Source organism: Gavia stellata, chromosome 4, assembly GCF_030936135.1.
Source record: "Gavia stellata isolate bGavSte3 chromosome 4, bGavSte3.hap2, whole genome shotgun sequence".
Taxonomy (NCBI): Eukaryota; Metazoa; Chordata; class Aves; order Gaviiformes; family Gaviidae; genus Gavia; species Gavia stellata.
In genome coordinates, this window is record NC_082597.1 from 19,183,084 (window position 1) to 19,203,695 (window position 20,612).

The window sequence follows — 20,612 nt, forward strand, 5'->3', positions numbered from 1 at the left end:
AGAAAGGGAGAGATAGAGCTGATGGGGGAGGAAGGGGGGAAGAAAGAAAAGGGGAAAGAGAAAGGCAAAGTAAGAGAGAAAGAGAGGCAGGAAGAGAGGGAGAGAAAAAGGAGGGAATAAGGGATTCTAGAATAGGGGTTCTTGGAGAATAAGTGATCTGAACAGCTGTTTGTACTATTTGTACAGTGATTAAATATATGTGTTAGACTGAAACGGATCTGAGGACACAATCTAGTCTATCCTCTTATGTGAATTAGGATCACCCCTAATGGATATTTGTTTAACTTGCTCTTAAACACATGTTGAGATGTGGATTCCCTATCAATGATAATCTGCTCCATCATTTATCTGTCCTGATAGCTGGGCTGTTTTCAATTAGCATCTGATGTAAATCCCCCTTGCTATACTGGTAGCTCTAATTAAAACCAGGTCTAATTTATATGCATCTTGCTTAAATCATGAAGCCACAAACTGAGAAAAGCGCTGTTGTTGGAACTTCAGGAGTGAAGTTCAGGAGACACTACTTACTTACCTTGTCTTTTGTTTCTGCCAATGAATTCCAAAATTATACTTCACTTTGTTGGAACAAAATTGTATTTTTCTGTTCATTATTCACTTTGTGATCTATGACACCTTCATACCCTTTTCCATTATTTATGCAGTTGTCCTCTATTTTCTCTTTTTAAATTGTTCAGCATTTGTGGAAAAATGTAATGCCTAGGCTTCCCCTCTGCCAAAATGAAAGACAAGTTGCTGTGTTCCTGATTCAGGAGAATCCTGTTATCATTTGATCAGATCTCTGAATTCACTGAAATGAATCTAAAGGACTGCAAAACTACATATATTTATAAAATCATGTATTTGCATTGTTATAATACTAAATTCTGTTCTCTGATATTCATGGCTAAATACACTTACTGCAGTTGTCCCTCCAGATTTGACCTCATTAAAACTGAAAATACTGTATGTGTCTTATTACAGAAATAGTTTATCCAAAAGGAACTATGTAGGGAATACAGCTAGGCTTTTTTTTTTTTTTTTTTTAAATTTTTTCTCAAAACCAGCCTTGTCTCTATAACGTAACACTTTACATTATCTGAAGGAAAATATTTTGGTGTCAAAATCATGTTCCGGATATGATGCCTCCTGTTCTGAATGTGATGATCAGGGAATTCTCTTTCACTGCTCTCATGTATCAGAAGCAGTTATGGCCCATATAACTGTCATTGTTTCAGTAACCTGCAAATTTGTTGCCATAATGAAGCTTCCTGATAAACAAAGTTATTTTTATTTATTAAGTCAGGGGTTGGATCTACAGCTGAACAGAAAGGCTTACTGTGTAAAGATCCAAGGTTACATGTAACATATTTTGAAATGCTGTATATGGACAGGAGAATATAGTCATGGTTACGGCAGTGGGCAGGAAATCACAGTTTTGAGTCTTGGCTGTGCCACAGACTTTCTGTGTGACTTTGGACAAGCTACTCTTTGTGCATTAGCTAATAATACTATCTCTATCTCCCAGGGGTGTTGTGAGAATACATTCATTAATGTTTGTAAGGCGCTTGGATACTATAGCGATGGGGCCATATAAGCACTTAAGAGAAACAATCCATTTTTGCAACAATGTGCATCTGCCTGATTAAGGCCTTTTTTGCTGAAAGTTTTTCATAGATGCTTGTTATGAATAAATCTACTTTATAATGATACAGTAAGGTTAAACTGCCTTTTGGAGTGCAGTTTCACTTTAGTATTCAGAACAGGTGTAAACAGTCATAAGTTTGAAAGCTGTTCCCAAGGAAAGAGAATAGAATTTTTATAGTCAGGCATTTGAATAGAAAAGATACCTCTCCTGATTCATCTCGTTCAAAACATGGAGGATTATTTACATCTGTATCTGTCTCGCAAATAGTTTATTCTATTTTAAGCACTTCTCATTACATTGTCTAAACTACTTCCTCAGGCAAGTCATTCCATTGCCTAATTGCCTTTAAAGTTAAACAGTTTGCTCAAATGTCTACCCTGTTTTTTCCTTGTGGATATAAGCTGCTCTTTCAGTCTGTCCTTTCTTTCTGAAATAACCTTCACTCATACATGTTCAGTTCAGACACACAACACAGTTATAGCAGGTTAACAAGGTATTGCTTTAGAGCTGATGGGAGGTAAATTGGTAAGTCACTGTAATTTGATTTGATAATTTGCCTAGCTGAGTGCTGTAGAGTATTAAAATCTGAATATGGGGCTCAGCATTAGCACCAAGGAGAAGGAAAAGAATATCCAATATTCCCAAGGCCTTTGTAGAGGACTTGGTGAGAATAGGGGGAATAGATGCTGCAAAGACTTCATAAAGGGTTTTATTTTGTTATGGCTTGTTTTATTTGTAGAAACTACTGGCAGTAGACAAATTATGTAAGTAAGGAACCTGGAAGAGTGTGAGCAGTCCTTGAGGACAGTGAAGAGGTCTCTGCAGTTGTTGAGGCTCAGGATACAAGATGTCTGTTGTTCATCCATGTAAAACTTTTTAATTTGGGGGCTGAGTTCAACCAAATTTCTCAGAGAGTCATAAGTATCAAATATTGAAGTTTCAAAAGGTTTATGAATATAGGTGATCATCAGAAGACAGAGACCCTATAAATGTCCCAATGGTGCGAACAGATACTATGTCCTCTCCTACCGTATTAAATGTAGAGAACCAATGTGGTCTTAAAAAATATCCAACTGTAGGAAATCAAAGCCTGCAATCAATTATAAGATGTAAACATATAGGAGTATAGGCCTCATTTGTTCTGGGGTTCATGGGATTGCATGTTATTAATGTGCAGTTTGCTGTGAAGTCCATCCCTCCACTGTTGTTGTTTGAATATGTACTGAATAGGATTGTTTTTAGTGAAGTACCCACATGAGTGATAGTGGAAATGCTTCTCAGGATGATGGCTTCTCAAGATGAATATTGTTTTAAGCTATGGTTAGACTTTCCTCACTATGCAGGAGAAGAGAGCTTTGTCATTTTTTTTTTTTCCTCTCTCTGAGTATTGGGGATTGGATGGGGTTTAACACATATGTAACATATAGTACTCTGGACAGAAGAACTGAAAATGAAAGAAAGAGGTAAAGTACACTATTGCAGTGTTGTACAAACTTATTACAAAAGGAGCCACGAAGATCAACTCCTAATCTTAACTTGGATTCAGGACCATTAGGCTGCTCCCGACCTCATGTATTGTATTCTTTTTTCTGGGTTTAGCTAAAGACTCAGTACAGCTATCTTTTCTTTCAGTTTGTCAGTAAATGCAAGATCTGTTTTAGGGGATTCTTAATCAGAATTCCAGATTTTGTAATATAACTTGATGCAGGATTGAATAAAAAGTATCAATAAAGTCAAGGAGAGGAAGCATCATTAACAATTGTTAATGAAACATTTTTTTCTCCCAGTTGTTTTATACCATAACATATCTTTTCAACTTCGAGTTTATTCATGTTTCTGTTTATTAGGCATTACTTAAGTCAAATCCTTCATTACCAAAAAATTCCTGTATGAATGTATTTTCATAGTAGGCTACTGCAATGACAACAAAATCTCTACCAAAATATTCAGGAAAAAATGTAACTCAAAGGATTACTTTTATCTTCTTGAAAAATAGGAAATATTTTACATTTTGTGTCAAACTAATCCTCTTTGATACACTGTATGCATCAAACACAAAAAATAATTGCGATGATAAAGATTAATATAGTTTGAAAAAAACAATTCAAAAACCCAAAAGATGCCTGTTTACAAAACTCAGTTCTGATAGTCAGCTAATTAAAAAAGATGAGCATTCACAAACAGTGGAAAATTCAAATTTCTGTTAAAAATTTTTTGTCCTATGTTTTGTCTGTCAAAAGGAAGATACACATCTTTGCCAGTATATCTGGAAAAGGAAAACAGTTAAACCTACTCAAGCTATTACAGCTGCATTACTATATTTTAATGACTGCCTTCTTGAGGATGTTTTTCTGCATGAGAAGCAGCAGGGTACATAATCTGGAAAGGGTAAGGCCTTTTCCTTATGGCAAAGTAAATTGCAGCTATTTCTCACAGTAGGAGGTCATTGGTCATATAGTGATTCTATCCAGATAGGACAACATTATTGATAAATACCTTGTCGTGGTTTAGTCCCAGCTGGCAACTAAGCCCCACACAGCCGCTCACTCACTCCCCCCAGGTGGGATGGGGGAGAGAATTGGAAAAGTAAAAGTGAGAAAACTCGTGGGTTGAGATAAAGACAGTTTAATAGGTAAAGCAAAAGCCGCGCAGGCAAGCAAAGCAAAACAAGGAATTCATTCAGCACTTCCCATGGGCAGGCAGGTATTCAGCCATCTCCAGGAAAGCAGGGTTCCATCACACATAACGGTTACATGGGAAGACAAATGCCATATTACTCCGAACATCCCCCCCTTCCTTCTTCTTCCCCCAGCTTTGTATGCTGAGCATGACATCATATGGTATGGGATATCCCTTTGGTCAGTTGGGGTCAGCTGTCCCGGCTGTGTCCCCTCCCAACTCCTTGTGCACCCCCAGCCCACTTGCTGGTGGGGTGGGGTGAGAGGCAGAAAAGGCCTTGACTCTGTGTGAGCCCTGCTCAGCAGTAACTAAAACATCCCTGTGTTATCACCATTGTTTCCAGCACAGATCCAAAACACAGCCCCATACTAGCTGCTATGAAGAAAGTTAAGTCTACCCCAGCCAAAACCAGCACACACCTTCATACCTATGGCATGTATTTAGGATCAATGCCCGTTGCACATATTTACATCAACAGAGTAACTTCTCCCTTGCTGATCCCTCAGGCAATACTTAATATACAATTAGATATTATCTTGCTCATACTATCTGGTATTTCAGTTTACTACATAAAGTACCCACCTGCTTCTCATATCTCCTCTACATTGTTCTGAAGTGATTATGAAAAAAAAATTTAAAACCTAATGGTACCTAATGGAAGAAAAAAAATCTGTTATGTGTAGGCAAAGAGAAGAAAACAATACAAAATGGGGTTGGCATTCAAAATAAATCTAAAATATCATATTTAACTGTAAGAAATATTCGAGTTAGTATACTGCCTTTTGCTGCTCCCTTGTTCCTAGAAGTAATTGTCATGTGTTCTGGGAGTTTGATTTGTTCTGGTTTTAAAGAATTCCATTAGTTTTCTGTGAAAAAAAGATATTTTTTTCTTGGCATTGTTTCTCCATAAAGGGAAAAAAAAAAAAACCCACAGCAAGCTGTTTGTGGATCCAACATTTGGTGGCATTAGATTTTAAGCTTTTATTTAACACGGTTTTACTATGAAGGCTATAACTAGGTAAGTGCTATGTACTATACTATATCTCCTTTATAGGGAAGACATGAATACTTAACCTCTTTCAAAGAGAGAAGGAGAGAGGGGGAGAGATTCCTTTACCAAGTTTCAGTTATGTCAGATGCAGCTAAATGTGTTTGGTTAACTTATATCTGAAATGATGCAAAAAACTCTTCTAAAACTAGTGAAGGTCAATTTTATGAATACTGGTCGCAGCATTTCAAAGTAGCTGTTACATACAGTAGGGTGATTGTATAGGGAAATGCCCAAGTCTTCAATTCTAAATCTTCAGGTGTGCGGGCTGTTAGACCCCTTAATGTTGTAGTTTATTCTGTGTTCATTTCCTTTTGCATTTTCAGAAGTGATTTCAATTGAATCATTTATGGTTCTTCCATTCAGATTATAACAGCTATTTTGGAGCGGATAACCCTCAATGGCTGTATATGAGACATTGCCCGGGGTGCTTCCAAGATGCTTTTGAGCTGGGTAAGGAAATCACCAAGTGATGACACATTCTCAAAGCACTATGGCATGGATTGAGAGCGTATCGTTTATAATAAACTGTGTTACTGACCTATTATTCTGTCCATTACTGACAGAACAGACTATACCAATTTCCTCTGAAATGTTAAACAAAACCAAATAAACTTTTTTTGTTAAAAAAAAAAAAGGTAACAAGTATTTTAAAAAATTAAATACGGTATCTAATCTGTATGTGGTAATTCATACATAAAAACTTTAATTCATCATTACCCACTTCTGATATGTCTACTTTTTCTATAGTAGCCATTCAATGTATAATATTATACTAATGTAATGCCATAATATTACCATTATATTAGTATACTGGTGAGGTAAGTCATACTCAGATTTTTACTGTGACTTTAGGGTCAAAGCTAACTGTTTCTGTGGGCACAGCTTAACCAATATGCTAGTTTAAGGCTTAAATTGACATTCAAGATGTAATGCCCAGATCATCTCTTCTGTCTACATACTACCTTAGACACTCTTGTTCAGTTAGAAGAAATTAGCTGTCATGACTCATTTGCCCTTTTGGATATGGACACAGACAACTAAAAACATGTGGGCTGGTGAACTTGAACCTGTGCATGAAGGGAAGTATAGATATGGGGTGTCAGTGTGGGGCTTTCACTGAGTGTGCATTCAGTGAAGAAATCAGAGAAAGCTTTCTGTCTCTTATTCAAAAGCCTGCTGATGAGTATGATGATCGGGACAGTCCAGCAGAGGTGTGATGCTAAAACCTCCCAGGAGCTGGCGCAAAGAGCGGTCCATGATCCACTTCACTCCTTCTCCACTTAAGATTAAGCAATGTCCAGGAAGTGTGTGTACTCTGCTGTAGAGAAGGGTGTTCTATCTCTTACAATGTTTGTATAATGCTCTTTGTAATGTTTTATCCAGCTGAAATCCAGCTGGATCAGCTACAATGTCTCCAGGATTTTTACAGAAGTTAGTTCAGGCTGTGCACTGTCACTAGCTTAAGTTGCAACTTAACAGAGATAATACTGCCCCATGTGCCAAGGGGACTATTTTAATAGCTGGCATTTTCGTTAAATGCCAAAATCTTAGATGCTTCATTTCATACTGTAATTAAAGCTTTCTGCTTTAAAACAATGTAAGCATGCAGAAAAATGGTTCCTATTAGAACAGCACAGTTCAAAACAAAAACAAAGAGGATGTTTCCCTTTAAAAATACGCATTTTGCAGCAAGTTTTGTGGGAAGCTTCTATACAGTGGCTACTTCACTAACTGCAGTAAGCTATAGGCTGCCTGATGTATCTGGTAAATAGAAGAAATAAACTTCCCACAAAAAGAAACAGGCAAGCAAATAATAAAGAGGTTGTGCATGCAAGGGAAGGTTATATTAATCTGCAGTTCCTGCTATTATCCCACCCCAGGTGTACATAGATGGGCCTCCAGTGTGTTAATTCCACAGAGTCCAGTAATAAATCTCAGATTAGCTTGCAGTAATCCATTTTCATCCTACTGAACAAAATATTTCTTATACCATTTAGTATTAAGTGGCCATATCTAATAAAAGCTAGAGACTGGCTAATACTTTTTTGTTTCTCTTTAGTATCAAGAACTAGTGAACTATATTATACATGAATGGCTTGTAAAATTATTGGTTTGTATTTCAGAATGACCAACAAGTTTGTGTTCTAAGATTTAAATTATGAATTTAAAAACCATTTTCTCCTTTACATATTCAAGCTTTTGGAATGAAGTCCTGAACACAGACCCAGAAGAAACTTACTATTTAAAATTCTGGGCCTCCTTTAACATCACAGTCTGATGCAGGTGTGGATCTCTTGAAATCATGAGTGTTTTCAGGTTAAAAAAAAAAGAGTGCCATAGTGGTAAACCCATTTTAATTTATACTTAAAATGTAATAATTGTTCATTTTGTGCATGTAACAATTTTCAACTGTTTATTTGAGGTTCTGAATAATTTTTAAGGCATCTGCACTTAACATTTGTTTGAAAAATATTTGTTTCCCCTCCACTAGCTTATTAGCAACTAGATAACCTCTTCCCTCAGTAATATCACCCAACATGCTCAAACATTACAGAGGCAGTCATCGTCTCTTCCTCGTATGTTCAGAACCTGTTCTAACTAACTGTGGACGTGCCTGGATTGTTCTGGATATGCTACATTTTTGCTGCAGCTCCCTTTCCTACTTACTACAGTAAGAATCGCTAATGGAGAGAATTAAAAGTGTCCATTGTGGCCTGACTTCATCTCCTGATCATTTTTTGTGATAGCTAGGTTTTGAGGTAGAAAGTCAACAGCTAAATAAACGTAAAGAAAGTTCTCTGGTTAAAGTTCAAGCTATAGGTCAAAGAGCTTATTGGTTAAGTTGTCAGTGAGTTTGAGTTTGTATAGTAAAATTCACTCCTGTAGAATTCGGATTTTTTTTATTTTCCACCTCCACTAAGGTGGGAGGAAGTAACAAACCCCCCAAATATATTAGCTTATTAACTTTTCCATACAAGACTGCTATTGGCCATTCTATAAAGGTTTGCTATGACTTGACTCATGGAGTCACTGCTTATTCAGCATGGCTTTCTCCACGGGTCTCATTGTCAATTAAGAACCATTCACTGAATGTTACAGCATTGTTGTGTGCATTTAGGCTAGACCCTCAGAAATTGATGCTGGAAATTGTGGATTGTGGATTGTAACTAAATTCCATTAATTTCATGTGTTTAATCATCCTGGTTATAATAGAAATCCTTTTTCTAAAAAAAAGTAAACAATGGTATTTTGAGAAGTGTTAAAAAATCCAGATGATCTTAAAATATATAAAAAGTAAAAATATGAGGATAAGCCCTCTCAATTGCATTGAGATTTTTGTGAATAGCTCTATAATCGTTGGAACATTCAGGCCTATGCCTTGCCCACCAGTCTTAACCGTGAGTTTCAGTTGTTGTATGGTCTCTCTGAATTATCATAGAATCATAAAATCACAGAATGCTTTGGGTTGGAAGGGACTTTCAAAGTTCATCTAGTCCAAGCCCTCTGCCATGGGCAGGGACATCTTTCACTAGATCATGTCGCTCAAAGCCCCATCCAACCTGACTTTGAACACTTCATTATCATTTCAAGGCAATAATCTTACAACTGGAGGCAGGCAGAAGGGCCCTTGAGGCCTTGTAGACTCTCTCTTTGAGGTTAGTAGTTCTCCTCCCAGATGTAAATAGCTACCTATTCAGGTCTTTTTAGCTGAATGAAGGCATATTTTGAAAACAGGAATAGATGAACATAAACAAACCGAAAAAAACTGGGAGTAGGAAAGGATGGGCAGACAGACACTGTAGTATTAAAAGTTCTCCATTAAGATGTGCGGTTCTGTCAATTTAATATTGGGATTCTTTTTCCCCTCAAATATATAAAACTATCCATAGGCAGCCATAGCATATGTAATCATGTATCACAAAAAAGAAATCACATAATTTAGTTGTCTTTTTCTTCAGACATTAGAGTACTTCTTCATGAAGAGGTTGAGTAAAAACTTGGTACATCTCGCATAAAAAAAGTACCCGTACCCTGGAAGGCAAGAACGAGTTTCAGCACTGCAGGTTCTTCACACAGGATATGCTGCCCTGGCTCCCTCCTCATTGGCGGCTCATTCATTACAGCTCATCTATTTTCTCATATGCATACTGGCACTAGTTCCGTTGGATCTGTACTGGTTGCAAGCACCATCAGTGTAGGAACTGGATTTTTTAAGGCTCTAAATTTTGTAATCCCAGATGTGTTGGGGTTTTAATATGTAGAAAATTCCCCAGGTCATAATGCTGTCATTGTTCTCAATAGGAAACCTTAATTGCAGAGCTAGCTGGATAAGAGTTGGATTAGCTGGCAGAGTGTTGCCTGGAAAATCTTTCAGCTGTGCAATGTTATCGCTTCCCCTACGTCCCCCCACCCCCAACCCTGAGGATTCCTAGCCTACTGCATTTGGTGAGATACGTATGTTTTCCCCAGCTACAGGAGCTGTGAAGGGTTCCTCTGGGATATCTAAGTATAAATACTTAAGTGTGTCTTCAGTTGCTAGGTTATTTTTAGTCAATGGTTGGTTACCAAGTCGTCTATAATTGTGCTGTTAAATGTGTCAGAGCAGCTACTGCAAAGCTAGGTGCTCCCTGGAACAGGGGGAGCATATACGGTACAATGAAAGTGGACTAAAGCAACATTTCAGAAGTGAGCTGCTTAAAGGTTTGAATTATATAAGGGGAGACTGCTTGGTGAGCAGATATGAGGAAGATGATCCATGAGTACAACATGGATGGAGGAGCATAGTAACATAGTTTGACTATACTACCCATAGTACCTGTGACTGGCATATTGTGTCATTTCAGATTTGTGTTTTGGGGAAATTTAGCAGTGGTTCAAGGGATCAGAGTGGTCTTACAGAACCTTTCACTTCTTCTTAGGCAGCTGCTATACAGCCTTTGTCAGTAGTGGCCAAAAGCTATTACCAACTGGTGACTGCTATGTGGGAGAAAGTGCAATGAGTTCCCAATGGGCAACTGTCCACATGACAGGAACTGCTGGCACAGTTCTTTATAAATAGAAAAGAGGAAGAAAATCATACCTAAATAGAAAGTCAGTAAGATGGTAGGAAGAAGACAAGAACAGCAAAATAATACAACTGAAAAGCAAAGGGAACAAAATAACTTAAAAAAAACCCCAAAACATCAAAAGTTCTAAGTAGACATGATGCACTGTGGCAAGGAAATTGCACATTGGTTATTCTAAATTATCCAGGCTGCGCTATCCCTTTTATGAATCTGCCACTAGGAGAAAGAACAGGAAGCAGGGTTTGGTCTGACAAAAAATTATTAAAGACATGTTAACATATCACCTAACCAGGTAAGTGAAGGAAAAACAAGTACAAATTTTAGGTGTTCATAGAAGGAGATGGTCAAATGGATGTGTATTTGTGGTTCTTATGGTAGGTGCATCATGTCACAAACCAGAGATTAATAGAATCTCTTTAGAGATTAATTTCTACCCCAGTGGCACCTGCCCAGCATCAGCTGAAGACCAGTGATAAAATTTTGAGGACTACTGTAGTTGTGACTAGCACAGTAGCAAAGAAATGGGAAGCAGCCATTGGCATGCAAAGAACAGAGGCAAAAAAATACTTAAAGGCTGCAAAAACTAATTGGTGGAAATATATCCATCTGTATTCATTACTATATATTCAACATATCATCTATTTTGATTAGATTCAAAATGGAAAAAGATTTATAATGCCACTTCAGGCATATATGAAGAATGAACTGGGTGAATTTCAACAAAATAAAATGTTAAACTTAGTATCAGGAGAAACAGTCCAGCTGAGAGAACCACTGGGCTGGAATAATCGCCTCAAGTGACTGGTGACAGACTATTGCCTCAGTAACTCAAAAGTAACAAAAATGAAATCTAGTGGGCATTGGCAAAGGTTTGGTCTAGATAACCTAATAATAGATATAGTCTGCTCTATTTTTTGTGATTCAAAGCCAGCAGCAGTTTCCAAATTCATTAGTGAAAATGGGCTAACGTCATCTCTTGTGCTCCTGCATTTAGATCTGCATTGGCCCTGCATAATTTTGGGTTTTATTGCATGAATAGGAATAAAATAATTATGCAAAAGACGTTTGACACAACTGAAAATACTAGGGGCTTAGTTATAGGTATGTGGAGTACAATCTGAACATGATTGTTTTCCAGGAATTTTATCACATTTTTATTTATAAAATATCTCAGTACTAAAGAATACATCTTCTGAAGTTTGGTAGAATCTTTTCACGGAATTAAATGCAGAGTATAGATAATACTTTTAAATCTCTAGAACTGAGCAAAGACTGCTGTCTGTGCTACAGAGCTCCAGTTTTAGTAATTCTATAGAACTAGATTGAAGTTTTGGTAAAAAGAACAAATGAGCTGTATTTCCAAAAGAGAACACACATTTGGAAATTATGCGCTTGATTTTTGTGCTCTTTCCTGTAAGAACTCAGAAGAACTTGTATCTCATACACATTTGCTCTTGCTCCTTGATCATCAGGAAAATGCATTCCTCATTTCCTCACTACTTTTCCCAGCTGCAACTGTCTTCTGTATTGGAAATGTCTTTCAACACCATCACCATCCTTTACCAGCTTTCAGGTGCTGAGCATCCCTCCTTTAACATTAAAACACAACTGAGAAAGTTCCTGTAGAGCGGTTCCCTGGCAGGAGCTACTGCTGGGACCACAGCCTTTTGCCTCTGTATTGCTGGAGACGTATGGGGTCAGAGCTTTGGCAAAAACCTGAAAATTCACGGTGAGATAGTTCTGTAAATCTCTTTTGGCCTAAGCAGCTTGGAAGTTGTTTGACAGGTGTTATTCCCTCAGTTGGGCATGCAAATCTTAATAGGCTAAAAGATAAGGGGGAATTTTTGGTCAGTGGAATTTATGCAGAAAAGTCTTCCAGAGAAGTCTACACTGGTAACTTTAGTATTTTATAAATCTTTATGCAGGTGACAAGTAAAGAAATTGAAGATGGGTATTTTTCAATAGGACTCACCCTATTTGAAAGGTCCAAAGCTATTTAGAAAATACAAAAACCACAGTGAACCATATTTAGTACAGCAAGTGGCGTTGCCAGGTACCACTGTCCTCTCAAATGGGAAGTCTTCTGGAATCCCTGGTTGCTATGAGACTAAATATCTCTGTACAGTGTGAGTGCTGAACCAGATTTTGCTCCCACTTACACTGGTGTGCGCGTACAGTGACTCCGCTGTGGCCGGGAAGCACAGCGCCGCATTCTGACGTCTTGCTTACGGAAGGGTCTGAGTCAAAGCTCACCGAAGCCCAGGAGTATTCGTCTAATTCAGAAGCTCAAAGAAGTTATGACTAGCTTAAAATGGGAGAAGGGCTCTCATCTTGCACCTCAAAAGGAGCAAGCAATTTGGGGATTTTGACCCACTGACAGTGGGTCTTCACATGCTTTTAGTCAAAAAGGAAAGCAATGTGTAAAATTTTTCATAGGCTTTATCTTCAAACTTCGCATGTTCAAAGTGAAAGACACATATCGCTTATCCTGGACTACAAACCTCTTAAGTTTGAGACACTTTTAAAAGCCACTTATCTGTGGACTTAAAAGCTACTATGTCAGGGGTTTTTTTTGTGTGTGTGCTTAAGTATAAAATGTGTGAATTTTCTTTAGCTACTTGACACTTTTTTCTTTCACCCAGAAGACAAATAAACAAACAAAATCCAACTTGAACGGCACCCAAGCATGGCCAATTTCTCACCAAAGTGTACATTTCAGAATGAAAGATTTACAGTGGAATATCTCTAGTGTAGCTATGACATTGCTTTAACATTGCACTGCTGTAATCTTCAAATATAGGAAATGCAATAAATGGGTTTATAGGGATTTGTGTGAAGTTTAAAATTCAAAAGGTAGTTGTTTTTAATGTTTCTCTGCGCTATCAGTGAAAAACCAAAAAAGCATAGGGATGAACTTAACACCCATCATCAACAACAAGGGAGATGTTTGCCCAACGAAAATATTGATCTTTTATTAATCTGTCCTTCCAAGCACCTGGAAACCCTCCCTTTTTTTAAATTAAGAAAATATTTAAATATTAAGTATTACAAAAAGTTCCGTAAATGCAAATATGTAACCAAAGAGCTATGAAAACAAAGCTCTTAGCGTGCAAGTATTCCCTTACTTGGATTATATCCTCAAAACTGTGGATGCGTTTTCATGTCTATCCCAGATAAACCGGGGTAACGCATGAGCCATCGGTGTGTTCCTATCATTGCTAGCGTAGTGCGGGCTCTACAGCCAGCCTGAGGAGCACAGCAACTTTCAGCTCGCCGCGGAGCTGCGCGGCGGGGATGACCCGCCGCCGGGCCGCGCCGGCCGTGCCGCGTAGTGCCGCCCGCCCCGCCGGGGCCGCGCGGCGCTCCGGCCGCCTCCCGCCCGCAGCCTCCCGCGGTGCTGCGAACGGCACCTGCCCCTGCCCGGTCCTCCTCTGCTTTGCCGTCCTCTCCCCGGGTTACGCGCCCGTCGCTCGCACCCTGCCGACACCCGCTCCGCCGCCGCCGCGCCGCTCGCCCGCCGCTGGCCTCGGTCCGCGCTCCGCTCCGCGGCACTCGCGGTTTCTCCCCGCGAGCCAGCGCAGGCCGCGGTGCCGGGCACGGACGCGTCGCGGAAGTCGCACGGGGCAGCCGGCGGCGTTTGAACGCGAGAGGCGCGGAGCCGCACCGCGTCCGCGGGCAGAGGAGCACCCGCCCGGGAGCCGGGCCCAGGCAACCCCCTCTGCCGCCCGAACAGGCGCACCCGGCCGCGCTTCAGCGCGAAGCTGCTCCCCCAGCCCCCGCACCGCCCCATCGAGCCGCCGCCAGCCGCCTGTGTGGCACGGAGCTCGCTGCCGCCCGTCCTTACCGGGCAGCCCCCGTTCGTCGGGGCGGCCCCGCGACTCCCGGCTGCGGAGCGCCGCGGCGTGTCTGCCCCCGGCCTGGGCTGCAGCGCGTCCCACAATGGCGGGGCCGAGCGCGCAGCCCCCGCGGAGCGGCTCCGCGCCGCAGCACCTCCCCGGCCTTTCCGCCCCCCCCTCCCCGCCTGGCTTCTCTACGGCAGTCGGCCGCCGCGGCTCGGTCCTTCCCCTGGAGTGGGGGGGCGGCCGCAAAATCACAGACTCGGTCTTTTTTTTTTTTATTTATGGCATTCTTTCATTTGCGTTCTTGTTTTCCGTGGGGATGGCTGCAACGGAGGCACAACCTGTAGACTGAGAGCGCTCTCGCCGTAGCCCGGCGCAGCTGCTCGGAGGGCGCTCTGCGGTGCCAGCGCCGGGGAGCGGCGCCGGGACGGGGTCGACCCCGCGGGCGGGCGGCGGGCGGGCGAGCGAGTGGGGCCGGCCGCGGCGCCCGGGGGAGCTCCCGGAGCCGGGCGAGGAGGAGCCCCGGCGGCGGAGGTGCGAGCCCGAGGGGAGGCCAGCGATCTTTGCACGAGCCCCCGCGCGGCCCCGCGCTTGCCGGGGACGGCGGGGTGAGCTGAGTCCCCCCCGCACCAGAGAGGATCTCCGAGCCGGGGGAGGAGGGGGGGTGCAACAAATTGCCGCCAGCCGGGAGAAGTTGCAGTAAAGAGAGATCCCTCCCTCCCCCCGCTCCCTCCCCTCCCCGCTCGCTCTCTCCTCCCCGAGCCGTGGCAGCGAGCAGCGGAGCGGCGGCCCGACGAGCGAGCGAAGGCGAGAGCGAGCGAGCGAGCGGCGCCCACAGCCCGGCGATGCTGCAGCGGCTCCCGCGGAGCCTCGGCGGGGTGGGCCCGGCCCCCGCGCGCCCCTCGCCGCCCGGCGGCGGCGCGCCCTGAGCGGGCGGCGGCGGCGGCGGCCCCGCGCCCCCGCGGCGCAGCGGGCGCTGTTGCGCAACCCTGCCCGGCGCTGCCGGCCTCCCTGCCCCCGCCGCCGGCGCGGCGCGGCGCGGCGCGGCTCCCGCGGAGACGGAGCGCTGATTCATGGGGCCCCGCGCCGGCTGCCTCGGCGCGGAGAGCGCGGCGCTGCCGCTGCCGCTGCCGCTGCCCCCGCGCGGGGTGTGAAGCCCCGGCCCCTCCTCCGCAGCCCCGGGCTCGCCCGCCCTGCTCGGGAGTGTGGTCCCTGCCGGGAGCCGCCGCGCCTGGCGCACAGAGGGAAGCGTTGATGCATCGCTGTGGAAATTCATTGTGTGACTTTCTGGGTATTTACTGAGTTTCAGACCGAGATGCAGCTCTTGAAAGCTTTATGGGCACTAGCAGGAGCAGCGATCTGCTGTTTTCTTATATTTGTCATCCACTCACAGTTTCTTAAAGAAGGTAATTATATCTGCATGTCTCCATACCCTGTTCTTTAATACTAAGGTCTTTACGAGGTGCCTTAATTATTTTTACTGTTTCCAGTATGTTCTATTTACAGCAGTGCTTCTACGCTCTTTTTCCTTTCCGTTAGAGCCTTCTCATTTTTGTTCCTTTAGATAATAGGTAGCTGTAGACTTACATTCTTGGTAAATGTGTATATATATATACAAAATCTGTATGATGTTTGTATTCAATGCTGTAGCCAATGTCTCATTTCTTTATGGGGCATGTATAGTGTATCGAAAATATTTGTTGCTATCAGATGACCACAGAACAGCAGTCATCATGGGAGTATTAATAAACCGAAAAGCCCTTAACAAGTAAACGTCTTATTTTTATACCAAATCAATAGGCATCCTTTCCCCCTTCCTTATTCGGTACATTTTCAATAGATGGCACTAAAGTTCTATGGAAAGGGCAGGGCAGAGCAAATCCTGGGCATTCAGCATCTTCCTTCTCCTCCTTGCTGCCCCGAAACGGGAAGAGGCCTTTGCATGGTTTCAAGGCTCCTGTTTTTTCCACCTTGTGGTCAGAAAATTGTGACTACAATTTACTGGATAAAATAGTTTGGATTGTGTGGCAGGCTTTCTTCCTTTTTTTTCCTACCTGAGATGGGTGGAAAAAAATGTTTGATTAAGTGGATAGAGGAATTTTCTGGGGGAGTAACCCTCGTATTGCTCTTTTTTGTTTGTTTGGGGGGTTTATTTTGTGTTTTGTTTTCTTTCCTCAGGAAAATACTCTTTTTTTTTTTTTTTCCTTCTGCTACAATAATGATTCCACTGTTTATTTGTAAAGCAAACTGTAGTCTGAGATTCAAGTGTGAATCCTGAGAGATGTATGTGTATTTGGTGGTGTGTGGGAAAGCCCGGTGCTGTTCTTTAAGCAGTGTTAACAAATATAACACAACAATATGGGGCTTTTGGTGAACCCATTTATTCTTTTTTAGCATTGTAATATAGTTGAGATTATAGCTGCTGGAAGAAGGAGCCCAGCTCAGTTGGGAGTGCTGGCTGCGCAAAGCATGGAAAAAAACTTTTTTGTGACTGGGACAAAGTTTCACTCAAGACTGGGCAAAGCGACAGCCTTGCAACCACTGAAGTATCGCTACTGGTTTTAATTCCGTGGCAGCCCAAAAAAAGCAGGAGACTATACATTTTCACAGATCTTTTCTGAAATGAATGAACACTGATTTGCCTGATGTGGTTAATTAGGAAGCGTTATTCAGATATCTCCAGTGCCAGAGATTTCTCCTTTAAGAAACCTACCCATGCTGTAATTGCATTGTGTGCAATGCCTCCCACATAGTCACTTATTTAACATTCTTTTAAAATGCTTGGACTAGTGTATTTATATATCTCTGTCTAATAAGATGAGTCGTTTTGGGGAGACTTTGCAGAATGAAATACTGCCAGTCATTTCAGGCTATTTTTTGTCAGTATTTGCCATTACGCTTTTTTTTTTTCCTTCAGTCTTTCACTGCTTGATTTTGAGACCTGTGTTACTGTAAATAATCCATAAAGGAAGAAGCATTTTGTTTCGCTTAAAATATTTCTTCCTGCATTGTAGGAGTAAAAAGCTAGCAAATTAATATATAAAAACAGAAACCATGGCCATACACCAAGGACTTTAACACATTTCACATTGCTTCTCCTCCAGCATTTATAGCCACTCTTAATGTGGACTGCAGAGAGAAAACTGAAGCTCTTGGGCTTGTCGGATAACTTCATTGCCTCAGTTTGTTTATATTTGTGAAGAAAATATTTCTGCTTTGTTTAACACGGGGAACTAAGTACTTACTGTACATACAGATTGCGTGTATTGGGCTAGTTGTCAGCCGTTTCTTGACAGGTGCTAATCTCCAAAATAGCATTTTGACCCTTTTCATATAATTACTTCAGCAGTGTATGTATTCCTCCCTGTAGTTTCAATAATGACACTGAATAGTTTAGTGGAAAGTCTACATAGTATAACCGAGTCTTTTTCTTCATGAAGAACTTTTAAAATAGCCAATAAAGATGATTGGTTTAAGCATAATACATTGAAATGCAGGCATCTAAAAGAAGGAGAAACAGACAACGGAAGATTTAAGCTATATATTGTAAACAGTTTGCAGAAGCAAGATTTAAGTTTCTTTTTCATTTTCAGACTTGCTTTTTTTAAATCATTTTCAGTAAGAAAGCAAGGGAAAGAAGTGTGAGGAAAGGACTAGCAAATCATTTAACCATATGCCTACCACATTAGTTTACTAAGTAAATATGTATAAAGAAGAATACCTGTGAGATGGCTGTTACCTTGCCTTGAGAAGATTTGAAATTCTTTTCTGATATCAGAGTTAGCCCTTTACATAAGAATTTTATAAAAAGTTAGGAATGGACTGTCTCATTGCACGTAATGTTGTTGGACTGTTGATTTCCTGGCAAAAAGATTAATTTCGCATCAGAGCCTAATGAACTACACGGGTTCACTGTTTCTAACTCAGCTGTGTGGCTGAATTCCTAAGTTAAATGCTCGGACATTGTCATTTGATTATTTCTTGTGCAGAAGGATAATTTCCTATAGTCCCAAAGAACAAATAAGTAAGCTACCAGTTTGCCTAGCTTGATCAGATTAGCTGATAGCACATCTCTCCTGAGACAATTTGACAGTCCAAGTTCATACACCAAGCATCTCTTTTGTATGCAAGACAATTGATTAAAGCAGAATGACATGGAAAATTAATTAAAGGTCTGACTTAATTTATTAACGCACGTTCTTTCCATTTTTGCATGTTTCGTAATATTTACTGCTTATTATTTTTCCGGAGGCAAGTCTTAATAGAAAACTGACAAACAACATCTCAAAATGATGTAATTGCCACATGTCTTTTTCTGTATTCATTTTCCTTTTACTCACTTGGAATTAGTGATGTTATCCATTACTTTAAACTCTTATCACCTATTAACACAAGATATTTTTATAATTCCAGTTATACTGCATGGCTATAGTGTGTACAACTTTCATTGCATCCAGCTGAAACTTATTACCAGAACCAAGTCCTCCTTCAGTCACATTCATAAATATGAGGTTGTGCGTTGCAACAGTGTTTCCACGCTGTTAATTTTTCATTTTGGTTCATATGCTGAACTTAGATTTTTCTCTAAGTAGCCCTGTCTTAATTCTTAGATATTTTTATATACATTTTTGCATTAAGGCAGTTTAATAGAAGCATTACATTACTGCTGTTTAAATGGTGTTAAGAAACAATGAATGCTTGTTCTGAGATGAGTGGGAAAGAGCTGTTTAAATGTCTATTTTCATGAATATGTTTTTTTCAGGAAGTGAAGAATGGGTGACACAGGGTGCCATTTTTCCACACTTAGGCTTTTGTGTGGAAATACAGGTCGTCCTGTGGTTAATCCGTTCCCCTATGTCCAATCTGTCCTTCAGTGTTTCTAAAAGATGAATAGAGCTGTGAACCCAGAAAAGGGTATTGTGATATATAATTGCAATCCCATGCCTGTCCGATCTTCCTGCAAAGCAGTTTAACATACTCTAGTCAGGGGCAGTCAGCATGAAGGGGTGTTAAAAATTGAAATTTCTAAAACTTTTTGCGTACACCATCGAGAATTAAAAGTAAGGAATTACATTCACTACCCATCTCTGATTTTAAATGACGTATGATCTATTATTGTTTAACACATTTATTCAAAGAGAACTGAAAAACATTGAGCTGATGTTACACACATCAATTACGAGAACTCCTTTGCCCCCAGACAAGTACCCCTTTCATGTAGTAGAACATTTTAACTATTCAGACACAGTAGTGATGGGGAAAGGTAAAGGATACAGTTTCTTTATGTGTCTTTGAATCCCATGGAAAGTAGTGCAGTGACTTCAGAAGGGTATGTACATATCGCAGACAGGGTGTGTTAAAGCCCTGGGTATACTTTAAAGCTTTGTTTATCCTGTGGTTGCTCGTTAAGAGACTGGAATGTCTTATCTCTCAAGGGCGATTTAATATTTTGAATGGTTTATGAGATTAGGGTGGTGTGAGCCTTGTTTGGAGAGGGACTACACAGAAACATGGATTCAGTCTCAAGAATCTTACTTAAAGTATAGAGGATTGGAGTATTCAGATCTCAAAACCACATTCTTAATCTCTTGGGGAGATGTTCAGTAGTAAGCTGTGTACAATAGGGTGATTTGCTGTTGATACACTGCAGCAGTTAAGTAGAGACAAGAGAATTCCAATACTTCTGTTATAACCAGATGATTATGGCTATAAACCAGAATTTTAGCATCACTTGTACAGAGTTAACATATACTTATATATATTAATAGGGCATCTGTTTAGCACATTCTTCATAATTAACATTTTTTCTGCCTTAGGCAAAAGTTAGCAATTATTGGTTACACTCTCGTTGGCATTTCTCTGTCAAACACATTTAGAGGCATTAGTGTCACGATAGCAAAAAATACTGCAGCACTTTCTTTAAGAGAATGCATTTATTACACATAATAACTTGGTTAAGTTTTATACTGAATATCTTTATTCTGTCACTTTTTACAGATTTAAATATTTTAGCCTGCTCTAAAAGTATGGAGGAAGCTTTATGAATATTTTTGTTGTTTTAGGATGTACATTTAGACACTCAAAATTATTATTCTATTTAACTGTGTAACCCCAAACAACTCTGCTATTCCTCTGCTGATGTTTGAAAATGTCTACTGACAGTATAGCCAAGATGACTTTTGTCAGAGCTTTCTGTTCATGCAACCTGATAGCTTTATAAAGTTGGTAAAACTAATGTTGGCTGCTGTGTAAAACATTTTGAAGAAAGGAGTTGCTATCTTCTAAAACTTTTTGAGACTTTGGCCCTCAGAATTTTCCTGGAAAGAATTTGA

At 40.9% G+C, this 20,612-nt stretch overlaps 1 protein-coding gene across 1 annotated transcript in view; it reads left to right on the forward strand.

The window, feature by feature from the left end:
• The window catches only part of TAFA5 (TAFA chemokine like family member 5), a 367,242-nt gene that overhangs the window by 103,247 nt on the left and 243,383 nt on the right, over nt 1-20,612 (forward strand). Inside the window, exon 2 of the mRNA XM_059817195.1 lies at nt 5,739-5,825. Within this exon, the coding sequence (XP_059673178.1) occupies nt 5,739-5,825 (87 nt within the window). The remainder of the gene's footprint in view (nt 1-5,738; nt 5,826-20,612) is intronic.